The following is a 24,134-nucleotide window of genomic DNA, read 5'->3' as shown; positions in this document are numbered from 1 at the left end:
TGATGCTGTGCGTTCCCGTGCGCACGATGTATGCCGCTCCGGGACATATGGCCCTAAATGTGAGGCAGGATTAGTAAATCTGCCCCATAGTTGCTGCCTTATTAGTTCTGGGCCAGATCCTCGAACTCGGATGCCGGAGTAATGGAATTCACTGCACGTGTTTTAATAAAAACTACAGAAAGCGAATCAATGACCTCAGCTGTCAGGAGTACCTTGGAGCAGAACAAGTCGCTGTTAGAAAGAACGATACTAAAATGAGAATCCATGGGTGCGGGACAGGAACCCGTCAAGATTATTTACAAGAGAAAAGCCACAGAATGAAGGCAGGCAAGGCTGAGCATTTAACCAGACGGTCATGTGGAAAATGTACTTATTATGTGAAACAAGAAGGGAGAGCGAAACGACCTTGAGAGTGATCCTAACACACAGAGAAATGTTAATGAATTGTAAACTAATTGAAGGGAACAAAGCATATTACTTTGTAATTTGCATCTAAATTGCATGAAATACATTTCGCCTCAGACTTGGTTTCTGTCCTTGTCTCTGACCACATAAAAACCAGAGAAAACGACAACGTGAGGGGGGGAGGTTGAGTTATGGGCCTCAATTACAGTTTACGGTAGCTGTTAATTATGGGTTAGTGGCGCTCATTTCCGCGCCCGCTCCTCAGTTTTATTTATTTAGAAGGAATTGAATTGGCAGCAAGTGATGATAAGGGAACGGAGAGCCAACCGGACAGGTGACAATAAATCCTCCAGGGTAGAGATGAGCAAGTACATTCATGAAATCGATTTGTTCATCAAACAGAATTCTTGAGCAGCGGGAACAGGTCCTCGCGGGGAGGGGGGAGCCTCTTGATCAGCGGGGACAGCCCCTCACAGTGGGGGGAGCCTCTTGATAAGTGGGGACAGCCCCTCGCTGCTTAAGAGGCTGCCCTCCCCCCGTGAGGAGCTGTCCCCGCTGCTCAAGAGGCTCCCCCCACTGTGAGGGTCTGTCCCCGCTGCTCAAGAGGCCCCCCCTACCCCCCGTGAGGAGCTGTCCCCGCTGCTCAAGAGGCCCCCCCACGAGGAGCTGTCCCCGCTGCTCAAGAGGCCCCCCCACTGTGAGGGGCTGTCCCCGCTGCTCAAGAGGCTCCCCCCACTGTGAGAGGCTGTCCCCGCTGCTCAAGAGGCTCCCTCCCCTGTGAGGAGCTGTCCCCGCTGCTCAAGAGGCTCCCCCCCACCTGTTAGGGGCTGTCCCCGCTGCTCAAGAGGCTCCCTCCACTGTGAGGGTCTGACCCCGCTGCTCAAGAGGCTCCCCCCCACCTGTGAGGGGCTGTCCCAGCTGCTCAAGAGGCTCCCCACTGTGAGGGGCTGTCCCCGCTGCTCGAGGCCCCCCCCCCCAACTGTGAGGGGCTGTCCCCGCTGCTCAAGAGGCCCCCCCCCACTGTGAGGGGCTGTCCCTGCTGCTCAAGAGCCCCCCCCCCCACTGTGAGCGGCTGTCCCCGCTGCTCAAGAGGCTCCCTCCCCTGTGAGGAGCTGTCCCCGCTGCTCAAAAGCCTCCCCCCACTGTGAGGGGCTGTCCCCGCTGCTCAAGAGGCTCCCCCACACCTGTGAGGGGCTGTCCCTGCTGCTCAAGAGTTTCTCCCACACCTGAGGGGCTGTCCCTGCTGCTCAAGCGTCTCCCTCCCCCTCGTGAGGTGCTGTCCCAGCTGCTCAAGAGGCCCCCCCCCCCGAAGGGCTTTCCCCGCTCCTCCCTGCTGCTTGATTGCAAGACATCTTGCCCAGCCCTAACAATCCTGCGCCACTGCTCCAAGTACCGGTGCAAGTGCTCAGGCTCTTCTGTTTCTACTGAAGACGCAACTGTGCATGCGCCACTACACTTCCGGTAGCAGCAGCAAAGCTACTTTAAAGGGGTAGTGTCATCTCAAGCATTGGTGATATATCGCTAGGATATGCCACCAATGTCTCATAAGTTCGGGTCCCAGAGGTGGGACCTGCACCTATCTCTAGAACAGAACCAGCAAAGTGAAGGGGCATGGACTGCGCATGCGCAGGTGCCCTCAATTCTGAGCGCGGGGTTGGCTATTTCCATCAGCCCCACTGAAGTGAATGGAGTGGTGAGCGTGCTTGCACGGTACGCTTCCCATTCATTTCTATGGTAGCTGATCTTAGGGAGACAAACTACAAAAAACACTATGGAGCCTCACTTAAGAGTCTCAACACAGCAATCCAAAGTGCAAAGCTCCCTGGGAAACAGTAATATGCTAAATAACTGTGGAGCCCCAGTAATGGGTCTTCAAATTTGCTTTGCTTGGTTTTCCTTCCCCAGAGGGATATCTGGCTTTCACTGTGTTGAATGCCCATAACTGGGGCTCCACGGTATTTTGCATATTACCATTGATTTTTATGGGACCTCTGAAAATAGCCGAGTGCGCCACTCCACTATTTTCGGCATTCCCATAGAAATGAATGCAGGGCTGCTGCATGTGCACGGTCCGCTCTCATTCACTTTGCAGGCTCCTTTCTAGAGATAGGTGTGGGACCCGCATCTATCAGATATTGGTAGCATATCCTAGCGATATACCACCAATCACACAACTCCTTTAAACATCGGCGCAGGTGCGAGATTGTCAGGCCAGGGCAAGATGTTCGGCCATGTCAATTAAGAGGTAGAGAAGAGCCTCTTGAGGAGGGGGGACAGCCCCTCGCTGCTCAAGAACTCTGATGAACTAATCAATTCGCTTATCTCTACTCCAATTCTGTGGGTTATTTTAGGAGAGAGATAGCTGGTATCTATGGTACCTTGCTTCCAAATGCCCTTTACTAACAGTTACAGGCTGCCTATTACCAATGGGAATACAGTAACACAAGGAGTCAGACCCCACCATTCAAAATTCTACTTACATTTCCAATGACACCATTTGGGGTACAAATAACAGTTCTTATTAATTTTTTGGAGGGCAATGGCTGATGGCTATGTGGCAAAAAAGGAGATTTTTTGTGAAACTCACTTGTAAAATCTTTTTCTCGTCTTTTACATTGGGGGACACAGACCATGGGTATAGCCTAGGTCATTACTAGGAGGAGACACTATGCAAATAAAAGAGAGCTCCTCCTCCCCGGGCTATACCCCCATGCTCCACCGGGAGGACCCCAGTGCGTGCAAAAGCAATAGGAGAAGGAGACCAAAGCAATAGAGACCAGAACAAAGGAACACCGCCATCGGACCGACAACCTTCAGGTCCCGAAAAACTAAACCAACCCTTCCTACAACAGGCAAGAATGGAAGGGAGCTGTGTCCCCCAATGGAAAAGACGAGAAAAAGATTTTACAGGTGAGTTTCACAAAAAAATCTCCTTTTCTCGCACATTCCATTGGGGGACACAGACCATGGGACGTCCCAGAGCAGTCCATGGGGTGGGAAAAATCAGCACCTCCAGTGAGAAACGCCCAGCGGTCAAACAGGAACCACCGCCTGCAATACCTTGCGCCCGAGGACAGCATCAGCCGATGCCAAAGAGTGCAGTTGGTAAAACTTTGTAAAGGTATGCAAGGAGGACCAGGTGGCCGCCTTACAAAGTTGAGATGCCGAGGCGCGATTACGCCTAGCCCAGGGAGGCCCCCACCACCCTGGTGGAGTGCGCGGTAACCCCAGCTGGGGAAACCCTGCCACGGGCACGATAGGGCGCGGCAATAGCCGACCGAATCCACCGGGCTACCGAGACCTTGGAAGCCGCCAGATCTTTACGAGGCCCTTCAGGAATCACGAAAAGGGAATCCGTAAGGCGGAAAGAGGCAGTAACCGACAGGTACACTCGCAGAGCACGGACAACGTCCAGGGAATGGAGCGGTTCGCCAGGGATGGACAAAAAGAGGGCAGGACTATATCCTCATTAAGGTGGAAGGCGGCAAAAATGAAGGGACCAGGCGAAGCACCATCTTATCCTGGTGGAAGACCAAAAAGGGCTCCCGAGAGAAAAGAGTGGCCAGCTCCGATACCCTCCTGATCGAGGTGATGGCCACCAAAAAGACCACCTTCCATGTGAGAAGATTCAAAGAAACCTCCCTCGGAGGCTCAAAGGGAGCCGCCTGGAGGGAAGACAGAACCAAATTGAGATCCCAGGGGGAATGCGTCACCCCTTGTAGGAAGGTCCTCAATGGACCGAGCAGAGCAAGGGATTGCTGAAAGAAAATGGCCAGAGCCGAGACCTGGCCTTTCAGAGAGCTTAGCGACATTCCCATCTCAAGGCCTGACTGGAGAAAGGAGAGGACCACCGGAACCGAGAAACAAAGGGGAAAAACGCCCTGTTTCTCACAAAAGGCAAGAAAGGCCTTCCAGGTACGCTAGTATATCCGGGAGAAAACTGGCTTTCTGGCCTTGATCATGGTCTTCACCACAGAGTCTGAAAAGCCCCTCTTCTACAGGATGGCGGTCTCAACAGCCACGCCGTTAAACGAAGTGACCGTAAATTCTGGCGGAAGAGCGGTCCTTGAGACAGGTGGTCCTCCCTGAGAGGAAGAGGCCACGGAACGTCTGCCAGCATCCGAGTGACGTCCGAGAACCAGGCGCGGCGAGGCCAATCGGGGGAGATGAGAATGGTCGGAATCCCTTCCGACGTGATTTTGCGAAGGACCTTCGGTAGTAGAGGCAGAGATGGAAAGACATAAAGGAGGGGGAAGCCTTGCCACGGAGACACCAGCGCGTCCACCCTGTACGCCTCCGGGTCCCAAACACGGGTCAGGAACGTGGGAACCTTGTTGTTAAGCCTGGGCGCCATCAGGTCGATGTCCGGGCGGCCCCACCGGTGACAGATGTCCTTGAAAACCTCCGGATTTAAGGACCACTCTCCTGGGTCCACTGTGTTGCGGCTGAGAAAGTCAGCCTTCCAATTGTCGACCCCTGGGATGTACACTGCCGACAGTACTGGAACATGAGTCTCCGCCCACTGGAGGATCCTTTCCGCCTCCTGCATCACCGTCCGGCTGCGGGTCCCACCCTGTTGTTCGATGTAAGCCACGCTGTGGCATTGTCCGACTGGACCCTTAATGAGTGACCTGCCAGGAGAGGAGTCCAATGAGAAAGGGAGAGGAAAATTGATCTGAGCTCCAGCACGTTGATCGGAAGGCGGGCTTCCGCCGACCAAACCCCCTGCACCGTCCGGGCCTGGAGGCTGGCGCCAACCCAGGAGACTGGCGTCGGTGGTGACGACTGTCCAGGAGATCGGAAGAAAGGACCTCCCTGAAATCAGGTTTTGGGGGGACAGCCACCACTGGAGTTCCACCCGAACCCGAGGAGGCAGACGGACCCGAGAGTCCAGACCGCGCGATGTCCTGTCCCAAAAGGACAGAATCGTCCGCTGTAGAGGCCGAGTGTGAAACTGGGCAAAGGGGACGGCCTCGAAGGAGGCCACCATCAGCCCCAGAACCCTCATGCACTCCCGGATGGAGAGGCGTCGGGAGCGCAGTAGTTGAGAAACCGACTCCTGAATTCGAGAGGACTTGGAATCTGGAAGGAATATCCGAGCTGCCGTGGTGTCCAGAACCATCCCTAGGAAGGTCACCCTCTGTGAGGGGTGAAGAGATGACTTATGGACATTGATCAGCCAGCCGAACTGCTCCAGAGTCTGAACAGTGATTCAGACGCTGTCCTTGGCCTGGGGAAGGGAGGAAGCCTTTATCAGTATGTCGTCCAGGTAGGGCAACAGAGATATGCCCCTGGTACGGAGGAGAGCCAAGAGCGGCGCCAAGATCTTTGTGAATACCCGAGGGACCGTAGCCAGCCCAAAAGGAATGGCGACAAACTGGTAATGCTGCCCGCCGACAGCGAAGCGCAGAAACCTGTGGTGAGATTCTGCTATAGGGACATGCAAATAAGCGTCTTGTATGTCCACCGACGCAAGGAATTCCCCTGGAAGAAGAGAAGAAATAACGGATCTGAGGGATTTCATCCGGAACCTCCGGACCCGCAGAGACCTGTTTAATAGCTTCAGGTCCAGAACAGGACGCACCGATCCCTCCTTCTTTGGCACCACGAATAGGTTGGAATAGAAACCTGCGCCTTGCTCCTAGGGGGACTGGAACAATCACTCCCCTGTCCAAAAGGGAAGAGACCGCCTGCAAAAGAGCCGAGGCCCGGACCGGATCCCCCGGAACCCGAGAAGGGAAGAAACGCTCCGGAGGCCTGGAAGCAAATTCTATTTTGTAACCAGATGTTACAATTTCCAGGGCCCAGGCATCCTGGATGTGAGCTCTCCAAACCTGTTGAAAGGAGAGCAATCGACCCCCCACCGTAAGAGGTGGGGGCGCCCCTTTCAGGCGGAGGACTGCTTGGGAGCCACAGAGCGGGCTGATTGTGGCCGCGGGCGCCAGGAAGGCTGGGGCTTAAAGGCAGGCTTCTTACGGGAGTCCTGAGAGCCACCCGGGAAGGGGGCCGCCGCAGATCTGGAAGAGGAGAAGCGACGAAAGGACTGGTTCCTAGAACCGGAGGACCGAGCTCCAAAGGTGCGCTTGGATCTAGATTGGGGCAGGTTGGTACTCTTGCCCCCCGTCGCGTCCGAGATGATCTCGTCCAGCTTAGCACCAAAAAGGAAGCTTCGCAGAGAAACTTCGTCGCCTGAGACATCTGGAGGACAAACTTTAAGGTGTCCGCAGAGGCATCCTGCTCCGCTAGGTCCTGATGGTGGCGCTGCAACCATACGGAAAGCGCTCTGGATACCCAGGCCGAGGCGAAAGCGGGCCGCAGGCCTGTGCCTGCCAGAGTGAAGATGGCTTTGGACAGAGAATCCAAACGCCTGTCAACTGCATCCCGTAGAGACGAACCGTCCAAGACAGGTATGGCCGTATTCTTAGCCAATCTGGCCACAGGCGGGTCGACCTTAGGAGAAGACCACTGCTGCACATTTTCTGCCGGAAATGGATAAAGAGTATCCATGCGTTTCGTGGCAGAAAACCGGTGATTAGGGCGGTCCCAGGCCTTAGAGAGGACCTTGTAGAACTCGCCATGTATGGGGAATACATCCGTTTGTGGTTTCCAAGAGTGGAAAAGAGGGAATTCCTGGCTACCAGCGGAAGGAGATTCAGTCTTCGCCTTCTGATTCACACCAGCGGAGGTCACCTCTTTAGTCAGCTGGCACAAGGAGTGGCAGTGATCTGGAGGAGGGCAGGAAGGTGACCCCGAATCTGGTAGTCCGTCGGAGCTGCAGGTCGAGCCCGGTTCCACTTAACTTCTGGTGGAGGGTGGGAGGTAGCCGGGGACGTCAGTTCGACCCCGGCGCTCGCTCCACCGAGAGACCAGGGAAGCATAATTGCGACCCTGCGTCCTCTGCTGAAAAAAATAATAAACGGGAGTAGAGTCTAAAATGTCACCTCCTTATCCAACACTAAGCAAGACTGGGGTCCTCCTGGTGGAGCATGGGGGTATAGCCCGGGGAGGAGGAGCTCTCTCTTTTATTTGCATAGTGTCTCCTCCTAGTAATGACCTAGGCCAGTGATGGCTAACCTTGGCACTCCAGCTGTGGTAAAACTACAACTCCCAAGATGCCCCCCTTGCTTGGCTGCTCTCAGAACTTCATAGAAATAAATGGAGCATGCTGGGAGTCGTAGTTTCACCACAGCTGGAGTCCCAAGGTTAGCCATCACTGACCTAGGCTATACCCATGGTCTGTGTCCCCCAATGGAATGTGCGAGAAATAACAAATTGGCTCTATTCTACAGGCCAGCACACAAGTGTACAGTGTTTTTTCAGCTTTTTGTATTTTTACACAATAAATAGGATGAGTTTTCGTTTTTATTGGTACCATTCGGGGTATAAATAATTTACTGAATCATTTTTACTTTTGTTTTGCAGGGAAATAAAAAAAAAAAAGGTAATTCCATAACTATTATTATGGCATACATCCAGCCATATGAATAATAGGTTAACATTATTCTACAAGCCATTACAATGGCAGCGTGTTTTTTTGCTCAGCTCAAATTTATTAACCTTTATATTTTTTTTCAGTTGTCATGGTAACACAGAAAAACCCCACAATCACAATGCAGGGGGCAGATCAGACCGAGTGAGCCCCTGTTTTTGTCAAGCTCCTTACATGCTGTGGTTGCTGATGATAGTGGCATCAAAGGAGTTAAACGGGAGGCCATGGGGCTCCGCTAAGCGCTGCTGTCTCTTCCTGGGCCTGTGAAGTCACATTCATCGGTCACATGGCCTAGGCTTAACTCAGTCCCGTTTAAGTGAATCGGGCTGAGCTGCAATACCAAGTGTAGCCACTATCCAATGGACAGAACTGTGAGCACCAAAACCTCCCCAAACAGCTGATCAGGTGTCGGAACCCCACTGATCTGATATTGATGACCTATCCCGCCGATCTGATATTGATGACCCATCCTGAGGATAGATCATCAATATCAAACACCCAGAAAACCCTGTTAATGTATGATGATCCATAATGTACAATTACGTCATGCAGGGTGTTAAACTGGTTAGGGAAAACCAGAAACCAGCCAAACATCTGATTAAATATTTTGCGACGGTAGCTTCTCTCACACTGGGCTCAGACGGGAGTGCATGCTTATTTTAATAGGGGGAAGGGAGACTGCTGCCAGACCCCTCTTAAAGTGAACTTACCCTCTACATTTTTTGCGAAGATCACTTACCATGTACAAATTCTTATTGACGCCAATATATTTGCCGTTGCCACAGCCTACGTCAGCCACGAGAGAACCGTCTGGTAGACTCATAAGGAAGTCGACCACCTTGGGCCACGGACTGTGTCTTGTGCTGCTGAAATGGCTAGCGATATCTTCATAGACCTTGTGAACGTATTCCTTTTCCAGGGATTCAGGCTCTAAGTCACTGACCAGAGGAGGGGTTTTCTTCTGTAGGACTTGCTGGCTATCACATACTAATGGAAAAGCTGTAAGAACACATAGAGAACACATGAGTACTTAAAGTGATACGATGTCAATAAGGTTTTAGGCTTTTACAGGTGTTGTCCTCAGGATAGGTCATCAATATCAGATCGGTGGGTGTCTGACAGCCAGCACCCCTACTGCAGGTGGCAGCGCCATAACACAGAGCATGAAGCCAGGAGCAGACAGATCCATCTGTTGTGTAGTGGCCATGCCGGGTTACGGACGCTCAGCTGTCAATCAACTCCCTTTCATTGCAGCTGCCATAAAGCACCTGAAGCCTATTGTACTATAAATACAGACAATGCAATGCACAACGTCTGCCATTGAGGGAGAGTTGGGACGTCCTCATACATATTAGACAGTCGGCTAGTCACACCAAAATCAGAGGGTCAGTGTCTATGACGAGTATAAGATCCAAAGTTATCCTGGTCTGCCACACTGTAAAAATGATAAGCGACAACCAACATGCCCACCATTAAAACGTCCACAGAAGTTGTCACCCAGCTAGTTACTGTATGTAGAGATTTTCCCACACTCCTGAATTTAACCAGCAGGAATCCGGGATCACTGGGTCTCAATTACAGTGGAAACTATACTTGTAGCCATAATGGTAGTCAACCAACTTTCTCAACTATCCATAGGATAGAAGATAAAGGACTGAGCTGCACATAGGCTTTGTGATTAAAGGAGTTTTCTGAGATTTTTATACTGATGGCCTATCCTTAGAATAGGTAATCAATATGTGATTGGTGGGGGTCCGACTCCTGCACCCCTGCTGATCAGCTGTTTGAAGAGGCAGCGGTGCTCACCAGCCTCTTCCTAGGCCTGTAACGTCACTTTCATCGGCCACATGGCCTAGGCGCGGCTCAGTCCCACTCAAATCACTGGGGTTGAGCTGTGATACCCAGCACAGCCGCTATCCAAAGGATGGCGCTGTGCTTGGTAAGCTGTGAGGAGGCTGCAGTGCTCACTGTAGCGCCACTGCCTCTTCAAACAGCTGACCGGAGGGGTGTCGGGAGCTGGACCCCCACTGTTCACATATGGATTGCCTATCCTGGGAAATCTCTAAAACCCCTTTAATGAACGTAACTTCACTGACCTAGGAAGAACTCTGTGACCTAGTCAAACAGCTGATCGTGGGGTGACAGGAGCTGGACTCCCAGTGATGTACCAAAAAACTGGTGTGTCATCTTAAAGGGGTTGGCCCATCTGCGCTTCCTGAGTATCAATATTTTACTCCTGGAAAATCCCTTTAAGAGAATTGGCAAGAGATTTTTTAGAATTCCACACCCCTAGCATACAGCTACTTATGCCGAGATGGGGGTGAGGCAGGCAAGGTGCTTTAGGGGAAGATCCCTAGGGGAAATTAAAGAGGTTTTCCAGGCTTTCAATATCAGATGGGTGGGGGTCCGACAGCCGGCACCCCCGCAGATCAGCTGTAGGACGAGAAAGTACGTGCCGTGCGCACTTGCCATCTTCTATCTCTCTTCCTGCTTGCCACAGACATAGCAGCGAGCAAGAACAGAGACAGGAGACGGCACATGCGCACAGCACGTGCCTTCTCTTCATACAGTTGATCGGCGGGGGTGTCGGACCCCCATCCATCTGATATTTATGATCTATTCTGAGGATAGGTCATTAATATTAAAAGACTGGAAAACCCCTTTAAGTATTACATGCAGCCATTCCAATATAAGACTAATACATGGACGGCTCAATGATGCCAGAGAATAAGTCCCGGGCAGGGTTTGCGTTTTTTCATTCAGACGGGAGACTTACCACATTTACACGAGCCGGCTCTTATTTTCCTAAATGTAAAGGATGTCCTCGTACCCCTCTTGCTCAGGGTTAGCTCTTCTGTGTTCCTGCTGACCGTCCCAACTTTCTGTCCTTCTGATACTTGAATAACATCAAACTTTCTTGGAGTGATGCTGGAATGAAGCAAAGTTCAGTAATTATAGGGCAAGGATACGGCAATCATGAGTGTGACAGTGAAAAGAGCTGAAATGCGCTGACTCTGGACGATCCCTCGGCGCCACTGACATTACTCAAAGGAGGAGAAAATTGCTTTGCTATTGAAAAGCAAATGAAGTGGAAATATCCATAAACAAGTAATGAACTGTCCAGTCTACAGGACGCTCAGCTTCTGGGAGAACCTATACTTTGTGTGGATCATGACTGGTGTCTTCAAGGCGTTCCCCATCAAAACAGTCATTTCATTGTCATCCATAAAGCCAGCATTATCTTTACAGGGGATGGAAACTCTTCATTTACTCACTGGACTGAGTGCAATCTGGCCAAAAGTTGTAACCAGGAGAGAACAATGAGGAACATGGAAGGAGCAATAAAGCCCCCCCTACAGTGACGCCTAAACCAAGATACATAGTAAGGAGCTGAGTCTTGGTCCTACAGCATCCCAACAACTAAAAGCTATTGACATCAAGGGCTAAGAGTAAAATAAAAGATGTTGCAAATAGTTTTGATTATGAATATTCTACCGTTTTGTGTCCACAGCTTCTATGCAGACCTATTTGCTTCCATGGTTACAGAAGACTGGAAATTCTAACAAACATTGGGACAGATGGAAAGATTTGAAAAAGTAGCGTGATGGCCGATGGCAGACTGACTGCCAAAAATGTAATCAGCCCTGCTGGAAAATTAAATTCAGGCCAAAATTCGTCCTATCATTTGCCACTGTGCTCATGGACCAGGGAGTTGTTGTTTTTTTAAAGGGCATCTGTCAGTAGATTTGTAGCTATGAAACTGGCTGATCTGTTACATGTGTACTCGGCAGCTGAAGGCATCTGTGTTGTCCCCATGTTTATATGTGCCCGCATTGCTGAGGAAAATGATGTTTTAATATATGCAAATGAGCCTCTAGGAGCAATGGGGGCGTTGCCATTACACCTAGAGGCTCTGCTCTCTCTGCAACTGTGGCACCTTCTGCACTTTGATTGACAAGGCCAGGCTGCGTAAAAGTAATCACGCCTGCCTGTCCCTGTCAATCAAAGTGAAGAAGACCCGGAAGAGAGCGGAGACTCTAGGAGTAATGGTAACGCCCCCGTTGCTCCTAGTGGCTCATTTGCATATATTAAAGCATCATTTTTCTCAGCAATGTGGGCATGGGACCAACACAGATGCTTTCAGCTGCCAAGCGCATATGTAACAGGTCAGCCAGTTTCATAGGTACAGATCTGCTGACAGATGCGCTTTAAAGACTGACTTGATGCTGGTGGGATTATTCCTATGAACGATCCCATGGAAGAATGACTGGCAGCAGTGCGGCCAATCATTGTCTGATGTATATGAGCAGCTATAGGTCTGCATAGGAGCTGTAGACACAAAAACTAGATTTTTGTACTTACCGTAAAATCTGTTTCTCTTCCGTTCATTGGGGGACACAGGCTTGACCATGGGTATAGCTATTAACACTAGGAGGCGGACACTAAGCACAAAAGTGTAAGCTTCTCCCTTCAGCTATATCCTTCCTACAGGGACTAAGCTAAATCAGTTAGTGCAAAAGCAGTAGGAGAAGCAAGACAAAAACAGGAAAACCAAACTATGTACAAACCCAGAACCCCATAGGCCATAAGAGGCCCGTAAACGAGAGAATGGGTGGGAGTTGTGTCCCCAAATGAACGTAAGAGAAACAGATTTTACGGTAAGTACAAAAATCTAGTTTTCTCATCTGTATAATTGGGGGACAAAGTCTTGGCCATGGGACGTTACAGAGCAGTCCCAAGGGTGGGCATAACAAGAAACCCTCCTGCCAATGAGAGAACCGCCGTCTGCAAAACTCGACGCCCCAGAAGGTGTGTACTCTGTAAAATTTGGAAAAGGTGTGCAAAGACGACCAGGTAGCTGCCTTGCATACCTGAAGGGCCGAAGCCCCATGATGCACTGCCCAAGAGGCCCCTACTGCCCGAGCAGAATGAGCAGTAACCCGAAAGGGTGGGTCCCAGTCATTGGGGGTATGCTTCCACAATGGCCAAACGAATCCATCGGGAAATGGAAGTTTTGGACGCAGCCAGCCCTCGCCTCGGCCCCTCTGGAATGACGAATAGAGAATCCATCCGTAGAAAAAATGACATCAGGGATAGATAGATGCGAACGGTTCGTACCAAATACAGAGTGCGGAGCGACTGTTCACGAGGATGAGACGGGGCAGGATAAAAGGAAGGTAGAATGATCTCTTTATTGAGATGGAATTCCGACACGACCTTCGGAGGGAAGGACTGAACAGGGCGAAGGACTACTTTGTCCTGATGGAGGATCAGGGAGGGCGATTGACAGGAAAGAGCCGCAAGTTCCGACACCCTACGGATGGAAGTGATTGCCACCTTGTAGGACAGGAAGCAAAGGGACACCTGCTGCAAAGGCTCAAACGGTGATGACTGGAGAGCGCTTAGCACTAGATTAAGATCCCAAGGATTTAACAGAGGACGGTAAGGGGGTGCAGTGTGTGCAACTCCCTGCAGAAAGGTCCTAACTGCAGAGAGGAAAGCCAAATTCTGCTGAAAAAGAATAGAAAGAGACCAAATTTGCCCTTTCAGGGAGCTAAGAGCCAGCCCCAAGTCCATGCCCGACTGCAGGAAAGACAAGAGTCGCTGCAACGAGAAATGAATTGGAGACAGATGGTGATGCTTGCACCAACAAAAGTAGGACTTCCAGGTCCGGTGGTAAATTCGGGAGGATGATGGCTTCCTGGCACGAATCATGTTCTGGACAACCACGTCCGAGATATCCCGAGCCCTTAGTACGGTGGCTTCAATGTCCAATCGGGGGCCAGGAGAATGACGGGCAGACCTTCAGACATGATTTTCCGGAGGAGACGCGGAATGATGGGAAAAGGTGGGGAACCCATAAGGAAACGTGAACTGACTCCACGGGATCACAAGGGCCGACGTTCGCAGAGGGCTAGAAAAACTTGCAGATGAAGAGCCCATTCGCCGGGATCGAGACGCTCCCGGCTGAGGAAGTCGGTGATCCAGTTGTCAACGCCGGGGATGTGAACTGCCGACAGCGCTGGAACATGGCTCTCCGCCCAGTGTGTTTCCGCCATGGCTGCCAGGCTCCGGGTGCTGCCCTGGTGATTGTGGTATGCCACAGTCGTGGAGTTGTCGGACTGAACTCGAACCGGACGACCCCGGAGATGGTTGGTCCAATGAAGCAGAGAGAGACGAATCACCCTCAATTCCAGAATGTTGATTGGGAGGGAGCGCTCCTCACGTGACCACATGCCTTGAACGGAGAGTTTTTTTCAACACTCCCCCACCAGCCCTGGAGGCTTGCGTCCGTTTTCAGCACTGTCCAGAGGAGGGGAAGGAAAGAGCGGCCCGACGTCAGCATCAGGAAAAACCACCACCTGAGGGCCTGGCGGGTCGGGGCAGGGAGATGTATGTGCAGATCCAGGGAGGTTGGGGAACAGTCCCAATTGGTTAGAATGGCTCGCTGAAGAGTTCTGGTATGGAACTGAGCATAGGGCACTGCTTCGAAGGCAGAGACCATGAAACCCAGAACCCGCATGCATTTACGAATGGGAAGAGGACAGGGCCGCAACAAGGGGAGAATCTGAAGATAGTGGATAGCTTCTCCGGGGGCAAGAGTACCTTGGCCTGACAGGTGTCGAGTAACATGCCCAGAAAGGTTAGCCGCTGAGATGGATAAAGACAGGACTTTGGTCGATTCAGGATCCAGCTGAAGCGTTCCAGGGTGTCCAGGACTATGCGTAGGCTGTCCGCTGTTGCCCGGAATGACGGACCCTTTATCAGGATATCATCCAAGTATGGAATCGCCACTATACCCCTGGCATGGAGCAGGGCCATGACCGCCACCAGAATCTTCGTAAAGACTCTGGGAGCTGTGGCCAGGCCGAACAGGAGGGCCACAAACTGATAGTGAAAGGGACCCACTGCGAACCGGAGCAATTTCTGGTGACTTATGCAAATGGGGATGTGGAGATAAGCGTCCTTGATGTCTATCGAGGACAGGTACTCCCCCGATTCCAAATGACCGGTCTCAGGGACTCCATCCGGAAGCGGTTGAGTGCTTTGAGGTCCAGAATGGGACGAAACATAACCCTCCTTCTTGGGGACCACAAAGAGATTAGAGTAGAACCCGCGAAAACGGTCTTGCGCAGGAACCGCGATGATCACTCCCTGCCGCAGAAGTGTGTGGATGGCCTGAAAAAAGTAATTTGCGGCGAAGGGAGAGGTCGGGGGAGACGAGCGAAAAAAAACGGGAAGGAGGAGGGGACCTGAATTCCAGTTGTAACCCTCTGAGATGACCTCTCTCACCCAGGCATCCGAAACGTGAGCCAGCCAGACATGACAAAAAAGATGAAGACGGCCGCCCACTCGACCAGAGGGTGCTGAAGAACGCAAGTCATGCAGAGGAGGTCTTGGGGTTATAGGACTTGGAGCCCTGTTGACGAGGATGCCAGGAAGGACAGGGTTTGAAGAAAGGCTTGCGTTTCTGATCCGGGGTGGACTTGTCGGTTGGCCGCTTAGGGCTGGAAAAACTCAGAAAGGGAAGAAAAAGAGGTCTACGCTTTTTTTTACGTTAAAACGCACCCTGTTTTGTGGTAAATGAGCGCTCTTACCCCCTGTAGCATCAGAAATTATCTCGTCCAGGCGTTTGCCAAAAAGTCTGCTGCCGGTAAAGGGGAGGACTGTCAAGGCCCGCTTTGAAGCATTGTCTGCCACCCAGCAGGAGAGCCATAGTGTATAGCGAATAGCCACTAAAAGGGCTGACGAGCGGGCCATTAGTCTGTCCGCATCCAGAGAGGCTTCACAAATATACGAACTGCATGGGAGAGCTGCAGGGCAATATTGGAAAGTTCCGCCGAGGGTTCCCCCGAGGAGAAACCCTGACTTAGCTTGTTTGCCCACTCACCCATAGCTTTGCTCACCCATGTAGAGGCAAAAACTGGTTGCACTGCAGTGCCCACTGCTTCAAAGGATGATTTTGCGAAGGATTGCAATTTTTTATCCCTGATATCAAAGAAGGAAGCCCCATCTGCCATAGGCAAAGTGGTATGTTTTGCCAAGCGGGATACTGGCGGGTCAACTATAGGAGAGGACGACCACTTCTTAGCCAGATCCTCCAGAAATGGATAAAGGACATCTAAGCGTTTTGGTAAAGCAAAACGTCTATCAGGAAAATTCCACTCCTTGGAAAGAGAGGAATCAAAATCCGGGTGGTTGGGGAAACATTTGGGCGAGCAACGGGACCACCTGAAGGAAAAACTCGAACCCCGTCCTCCACCTGTAAGGTTTCTATAACCGATGTAATAAGATTGTCCACCATGGAGTAAGTTTGGAAGACTGGTCCTCAGGAGAGACAAAGTCCGCATCTGACAACCTTTCCTCGGAACATGCCTCTTCCAACGAGGACAAGTCGGAGTGAGACTCTCTGAAAGGTGGCGGAGAGGCAGAGGAAACGGGGGACGCAGACGCCCTTCTGGGAGAGGGTGGCCTGGCCCGTTTAGTGGGACGGCCGCAATGGGAATGAGCCCTAGGATCCCGAGAGTCGGACTGGTCAGAGGATGGCCTTGCGGACAAACGCCAACGTAATTCCACAATGGCTTTGTTGGTATGGGAGACGTCCTGTACCATCTTTTTTTTTTTTTTATCAAATAATTTTTATTGATTTTTAAAGATAAGCATTTTCTGTAATCACATTTACATTTTGCCATGGTCCTGTACCATCTTTGACAGGGAGCGTGCCCACTCCGGTTCTACCATGGGCTGGGCAGCAGGGGCGACTGGGTCAGGGGCAGAGCCACTTGGCGGTGGAGCAGAGCACGAAGAGCAGAGGGGATCTAACTGACCGGAGGAAAATTTTGTGTGACAAGAAGCACAGGCAAAATGGCACACAGAAGTCGCTGCCTGTTTTGGGGTCTGGGGTCTGGGCTCGGACATAGTGCGTACCCTGTAGTGACAGGTAGAAGGATGAGGGGAGTAGGTTAAATCCTGTAGGAAGGGAAGACAGAGCTTACCAGGTCTGTGTCCCTCAATGTAGCTTTTCCAGAGGTGCCTTGAATGAAAGTCCTGCAAAGGTCCTCCTGTAGCAGGCGGTGGGAGGAGCGTAGAAATGGCGTTAGGACACAGGAAGGAGTGGGAAGCGGAGGGAACTTCAAGCCCCGCCCCCAAAATAGAGTTGGCAAAGGGCTATAACGAGAGGAAGCACAGGCCCGATCCCTTTGTCCTCCTAAAGAGGCCTCCCTCCGCTCCCCCAACTTTCCATACAGCAGTGCAGGCGCTAGGAACCCCGGCCGAACGGAGATGCCGGCCGGGTGTGAAGGGCCCGCGGGGAGCCGGAGCGGGAGTAGGCCGCAGAGAAGCTGGGGCCTCAATTACAAGTGGCCCCGGTGGAGTACGGGATCAGAACGCCGCAATAAGGAGAGAGGGGCCTAAAGGAAAAAGGCATTGTGGGCATGGAGGGCCTCCCTTCACCAACTCCCCACCCCCGACGGAGATGCGCGGCATGGAGGGGATAAGCGTTGGTGGGGGTCATTCACTAAAGGTAACCTGAGAAGGGGTGGGAGGAGGAAGAAGGGGGTGTTTGGAGCCAGGAATACTTACCCATCTGGCGTGTTCTGCCCCCCTGGGAAGGGAAGGGGCCGCTACACCGGAAACAGAGGGGACTTATCATGGCGGCAGTGGTGACCTGAAGGCTGGTGGGGATGCAGAGGCTTTGGGAACCTCTGGTCCTCCTTGTCTTCTGGAGACTGGGAATGAGCAGAGGGCTTGGGGACCCCCTGGTCTCCTGTCTCCTGGGTGGGGCAGCTAGGAATACCTGTAATCCAGCTGGAAGAAAGATAAATAAAAAAGGAAAAATAAAAAATAAAAATCGAAAAATTAAAAAATCAGCAGACCTGCAAAGCAGGGAGGTCTGCCTCCTACAGACACTAAACTAAAAACTGATTTAGCTTAGTCCCTGTAGAAAGGGTATCGCTGAAGGGAGGAGCTCACACTTTTGCTTAGTGTCTGCCTCCTAGTGGCAACAGCTATACCCATGGTCAAGCCTGTGTCCCCCAATGATACGGATGAGAAATTGTAGAATGTGGTTTATGACAATGCATCTAGGAGATATAAAGCCCATACTTGCCTAAACCTTAAGCAGTTGTCCAGCCACCACAGCAATTTTAGTTATAGCTTCCACAGTGTTCAGGTTAAAAAAAACTAAGCCACTTTCCTATTCAACAACACTCCACTCCAGCAGTGACAGCTCAATCCCTCCTGCTTCCAATCCCTCATGGACCGGAAGAGTGACGTTCCATCCGTCTGCTGCAGCCATTCACTGGCCTCAGTGGTGACATACCTCTTGGGAACACATCACCTCTGAGGCCAGTGCCTGGATGCAGTGGTGCACACGATGACGTGCCAGTTTTTTTAGCATACTAAAATCTATGCCAGGTATTAGATGGTGCAGAGATTAGCTTCTGGCGCACAGACCCGCCGAGATGCACTTTTTCAATAGTTGTGGCACAATTTCATGTCACTGCAAGACTGGCGTTAGACGTGCCAGCCTTGATAAATTCCACCTCAAAGAATATGGATGAGTAGGCATGATCAAGAAACACAAGTTAGAAATCAGTCTCATAGCTTGACACAAAGCACTCAAGAGTACAGGTGCAGCGTGGGAGAAGTGTCTTACATGGAAGCAAGAAGCCGTATGACACACCACACCTCAACCATTTTCACATACGTACCCATGTGTCCACAGATATCTAGATTCTCCACTCATCACCAGCAAACTGCGCTGGGGCACCATAACGGGGACATTAGTGCCATCCGAGTGCCTGAAGTCCATGACTATCTGCAAAGAAATAAGGTTGCTATTACTTAACAGATTATACAGTGATGAATAAATCCACTCAAGTGTTTCTCTGCTCAGCCTTCAAGGTCTGTCCAAACAGAAGATAAACAAGCAGAAATTAAGAATTTGGTTAATTTACCTAAGAACAGTTACCTAATATTTGACAAAAAGATGAGAATTTTTTTGCAGCTAGTAACTTTTTGTGACTTTGATGAATAATATTGAACGGCGTCTTTTTTTCCCTATAACAGTAAGGCCTCCTGCACATGACCTTATCTGTTTTGCAGTCTGTGTGCATCCCATCCCACAGGACCCACTGTAAAAAAGCCTATTCTTGTCTGTAAACGAACAAGAATAGGGCAGATTCTAATTTGCAGACCGCACATGGATGAAATTCGGGTGCTGTCCGTTGCTTTTGCGGACCCACAGAAATGAATGCAATTTGCAAAAAGTGCAGATTGGACATGGATACAAAATACGGTCTTGTGCATGAGGCCTAAATGTGTGCAGTCCAACCCTGGTAGGCTTTGACCGTTTAACCATCCAGGTTCACTTTTGCCAGGGCTCTACAAAGAGCAGACAGAAGTCACTGAACCCCCAAAACCCAGGCTATTAGCAATTCAGTAAAACCAGAGACCACAGGCATGAGCTTGGTGAGACTACTTACCCCATAGAGCTATATAGCCTGTACTTCACCTTTCCTTTTCTTTCTATCACTTGTCTAATACCTCAAGTCCTAAGGCTGGGTTCATACATTCATGCGGCTGAAACCATTCCCACCCGCAGAGGTCAACAGCCACACAATTTTGAAGGTAAGACCTCAGCCATACCCATAAAATGGGTCTTGTGGGTAGGGCCTTGGCCGCCAGTAGCAGCCGTAAGGTGTAAACCTGGCCTAGTGGTAATTTCAAGTCTTCAAAGGGTATGGCTGATGCTGGAGGATTTCACATGTTATGAACTAATTAAGCTTTTTAACCACTTTCTGATATACAGTGCACTCACTCGATAAAGAAAAATAATGAAAAAAGAAAACCTAAAATATATAATAAAAAAAAAATCATATTACATCCCCCATAACCACAGCTTTGATGCTTGCCAGGGCTGCGCAGTACAGGTGACTTCAGCCCAGCAGGGGGGGGGGGGCTGCGGACAGCGATAAAGACTGGAGCTTTTGGTGCAATGAGGTGTAACAGTGATTTCCTTGTTGTACCAAACAGCTCATTTGTATATCAAAAAATGTAAGATTTCTCTGGAATGCTGGAACCAGTCTGGATTGGAATCATGGGGCCATCTAACACTGCACTTACTATTGAGGTACGTGGTGACAGATTCCCTTTAAGATATATGTTGATGTAGCTGTATGGGGCTTGCTCTTTTTGTAGATTTTACTGGCACTGCTTTGAGGTGCACACTGTATAGTTTGACTACTTTTTATAAAAAGTTTTTGAGGGGAATGGAAAAAACTTCATATCCCAGCCATTTGTTTGCACATTTGTTAAACATTTTAATGTTTAATTCATCAAGTTGCTGCTTGTTTATTTTCTCAAAAAGCAATAAAATATTATCTGATTAAAAAAAAAAAAAGTTGTTACATTTGGGATACCTTATAATAATTTTTTAAGGTTTAATATAGGGGTGGGCGATATAGACGATATAGGCGATATGCAATATAAATTTGTGCCACGATATGGATTTTGAGCATATCGCCTATATCGCCGGACCGCGATATGATTGCGCTCTCTGCGCACACCATCTTCTCCTGAGCCGGCACACTGGGCACAGTGGAGGAGAGAGTCCCTGACAAAAGAGGAGGAGGGAGGGACTGACAGTAAATCATTGAGTAAGTTTTCACGATCTCAGTGAGCGCGTGAAAACTCAAATCCGATGGTATATTCTAACCCCCAGGCGTTCCCATGGTGACAGGGACGCTTGCCTGGGGTTAGAATATACAGGGCCACGCCGCTGACAGTAGAACATTTAAAAACTAATCAGTAACTGTAACTTTAACTTTATTCATTGGTGATCTCTTTACTGTATACCTTACTAGGTCTTAGCTCCGATAACAGCAGGCAGTGCGGGGGGCGGCGCTCACTCACTGACGTCACGCGCCTGCTCCTCCCACTAGGCGGTGCCTGCTGTTATCGGAGCTAAGACCTAGTAAGGTATACAGTAAAGAGATCACCAATGAATAAAGTTAAAGTTACTGATTAGTTTTTAAATGTATTCCTGTGAGCGTCAGGTGGGGGGGGGGGGGATCTGTGGATGGCACCGTTTAGGGGAGGGGGAATCTGTGGATGGCACCGTTTAGGGGAGGGGGGGGGAATCTGTGGATGGCACCGTTTAGGGAAGGGGGGGAGAATCTGTGGATGGCACCGTTTAGGGGGGGGGGGGGGAGATCTGTTGATGGCACCGTTTAGGGGAGGGGGGGGGATCTGTGGATGGCACCGCTTCGGGGGGGGGGGGGAGATCTGTGGATGCACCGTTTAGGGGAGGGGGGGGGGGAGATCTGTGGATGGGATGGCACAGTTTAGGGGAGGGGGGGGAGATCTGTGGATGGCACCGTTTAGGGGAGGGGGGGATCTGTGGATGTCACCGTTTAGGGGAGGGGGGGGATCTGTGGATGGCACCGTTTAGGGGAGGGGGGGGGATCTGTGGATGGCACCGTTTAGGGGGAGGGGGGGGATCTGTGAATGGCACGTTTAGGGAGGGGGGGATCTGTGGATGGCCCGTTTAGGGGAGGGGGGGGATCTGTGGATGGCACCGTTTAGGGGAGGGGGGGGATCTGTGGATGGCACCGTTTAGGGGAGGCGGGGGATCTGTGGATGGCACCGTTTAGGGGAGGGAGGGATCTGAGGATGGCACCGTTTAGGGGAGGGGGGATCTGTGGATGGCACCGTTTAGGGAGGGGGGGGATCTGTGGATGGCACCGTTTAGGGGAGGGGGGGATCTGTGGATGGCACCGTTTAGGGAGGGGGGATCTGTGGATGGCACCGTTAGGGGAGGGGGGGATCTTTGGATGGCACTGTTTAGGGGAGGGGGGGGGTCTGTGGATGGCACCGTTTAGGGGAGGGGGGGATCTGTGGATGGCACCGTTTAGTGGAGGGGGGGGATCTGGGGATGGCACCGTTTAGGGGAGGGGGGGATCTGGGGATGGCACCGTTTAGGGGAGGGGGGGGATCTGGGGATGGCACCGTTTAGGGAGGGGGGGGGATCTGGGGATGGCACCGTTTAGGGGAGGCGGGGGATCTGTGGTGGCACCGTTTAGGGGAGGGGGGGGATCTGTGGATGGCACCGTTTAGGGGAGGCGGGGGATCTGTGGATGGCACCGTTTAGGGGAGGGGGGGGATCTGTGGATGGCACCGTTTAGTGGAGGGGGGGGGGATCTGGGGATGGCACCGGTTAGGGGAGGGGGGGGGTCTGGGGATGCACCGTTTAGGGAGGGGGGGGATCTGGGATGGCACCGTTTAGGGGAGGGGGGATCTGGGGATGGCACCGTTTAGGGGAGGGGGGGATCTGGGGATGGCACCGTTTAGGGGAGGGGGGATCTGGGGATGGCACCGTTTAGAGGAGGGGGGGGGATCTGGGGATGGCACCGTTTAGGGGAGGGGGGATCTGGGATGGCACCGTTTAGAGGAGGGGGGGGATCTGTGGATGGCACCGTTTAGGGGAGGGGGGGATCTGTGGATGGCACCGTTTAGGGGAGGGGGGGGATCTGTGGATGGCACCGTTTAGGGGAGGGGGATCAGCTCCCTGCTGCTGTGTGCACAAAGCACAGGGCAGCAGGGAGAGTGTAAAGTCCTATTCACCCTAATAGAGCTCTATTAGGGTGAATATGACAAGGGTTCTACGTTCTAGCCCTTAAGGAGACTAATAGTTATTAAATAAAAAGTAAAAAAAAGTTTAAACACGCCCCCCCAAATATAGAAAACAATATATCGCAATATATATCGCATATCGCACATGCTTAAAATTATATCGCAATATAGATTTTAGGCCATATCGCCCACCCCTAGTTTAATATATATATATATTTTTTTCTAATCAACTTGCAGGATAACAGGCCGAACTGGATGGACAAAAATGTCTTTTTTCGGCCTATGTACTATGTTACTATGTAATTATTATTTTTTTTTCTTTAAAAAGGGGTTTTCTGGTACTCAATCAATATCAGATCTGTGGGGGTCCGACTTTTGCCATTCCCACTGATCAGCTGTTTCAGGCAGGAGCTGTGAACTATACAGTGGATGGAGAGCATCTACTATAGTGTCCGGCGCCATGCTGCTCAGCTCACAATCAATTTAATGGAAGCAGAGCGTGACCACTACACCGTGGACAGAACCTTGTGCTTCTGGTTCTGTTCCATTGTACAAGAAGCACAAGGATAGGTTCTCAGTAAAATTTACCGGATAACTCCTAAATGAAAAAAAAAATATTTTTTTTGTCTCACTACGTGGTTGTAAGTGATTCCATTGGCAGACCTCGGGGCAATTATTGGTTCCTCGGCTGCCATTGTAGCCTTCTGCCCCCTGCAATAATGTCGCAGAGCACTGATTGGTTGACAGAGGCAGGCCTGCTCCCGCTGCAAGCTACTCAGATGCTACAGTCGCTATGACTGCGACATCTAACGTTTTAAACAGAGGTTCTCAGACCCAGGTCATTACAGCAAGAGCAAGACTACTGCTGTTTAATGCAATTCCCATAGATATACGGCAGATACGGCCTCTGTCCATCAGGTTATACTGTGATCACATTGTTCTGGCAATGTTTTGCTCAAAACGGTGGCAAAAACTACGGCTTTATGCTACGATTTCTTGAAAATTATGGCATCGACTGAAATGACTGTCAAGTCTGAATATCCCCTTACAATAAATGGGAAATACAGAAATGACCACAGAGTCATGTGCATCTGGGGCTCAGTCAGGTGACAGATGCCCTTTTAGAACCAGATTTCTTGATTATATAAAAATGACATGTTCTGCATTTCGCTTTCCAAAACCCGGAGCTCGAGGCATCAGGAACAACACAGCAGGGTGTGAGCATCCGCATAAATATTTACCGGCAAAAATCTCTACAAAGTACTAGTGAAATATTCATACCTCTCTCCTCACAGAGGGTCACAGCACTGACACCACGCTCCTCTGTGGAATATGGACATATAAAAAAGCACAGAAATAAATCCCAAAATTGTCCTGTAAACCCACTGGTAGGAGTTTTTTTGGTCTTCGCCCCCATGTGTCAGATGTAAGGCCTCTATGCTGCCTGTATGGGATTGTTATTGCTCGGAAAGGCTGCAAATCAGCCCCAGGATCAATTCTGTTTTCCGCTAGTCAGCAGCAGGCGATGTCAGTTTTATATATCTACTCCCTCCTGCTTCACACAGTGTTCCACCGAGGGTGAGAAAGGCAATTTCAACACAAACAT

General features: G+C 50.8%; 1 protein-coding gene across 1 annotated transcript in view; it reads right to left on the bottom strand.

Annotated features, from left to right (window-relative positions):
- ALKBH8 (alkB homolog 8, tRNA methyltransferase) overlaps positions 1-24,134 on the bottom strand; it is a 66,299-nt gene that overhangs the window by 4,570 nt on the left and 37,595 nt on the right. The window contains exons 8-10 of the mRNA XM_040426269.1: positions 18,607-18,713; positions 10,671-10,822; positions 8,634-8,893 (exon numbers count right to left, since the gene is read on the bottom strand). Of these exons, the coding sequence (XP_040282203.1) occupies positions 8,634-8,893; positions 10,671-10,822; positions 18,607-18,713 (519 nt within the window). The remainder of the gene's footprint in view (positions 1-8,633; positions 8,894-10,670; positions 10,823-18,606; positions 18,714-24,134) is intronic.

This window comes from Bufo bufo, chromosome 3 (genome assembly GCF_905171765.1).
Source record: "Bufo bufo chromosome 3, aBufBuf1.1, whole genome shotgun sequence".
NCBI classification, from domain to species: Eukaryota; Metazoa; Chordata; class Amphibia; order Anura; family Bufonidae; genus Bufo; species Bufo bufo.
Note: the sequence above shows the minus strand (reverse complement) of the source record. Positions and strands in the feature narration are given on the sequence as shown.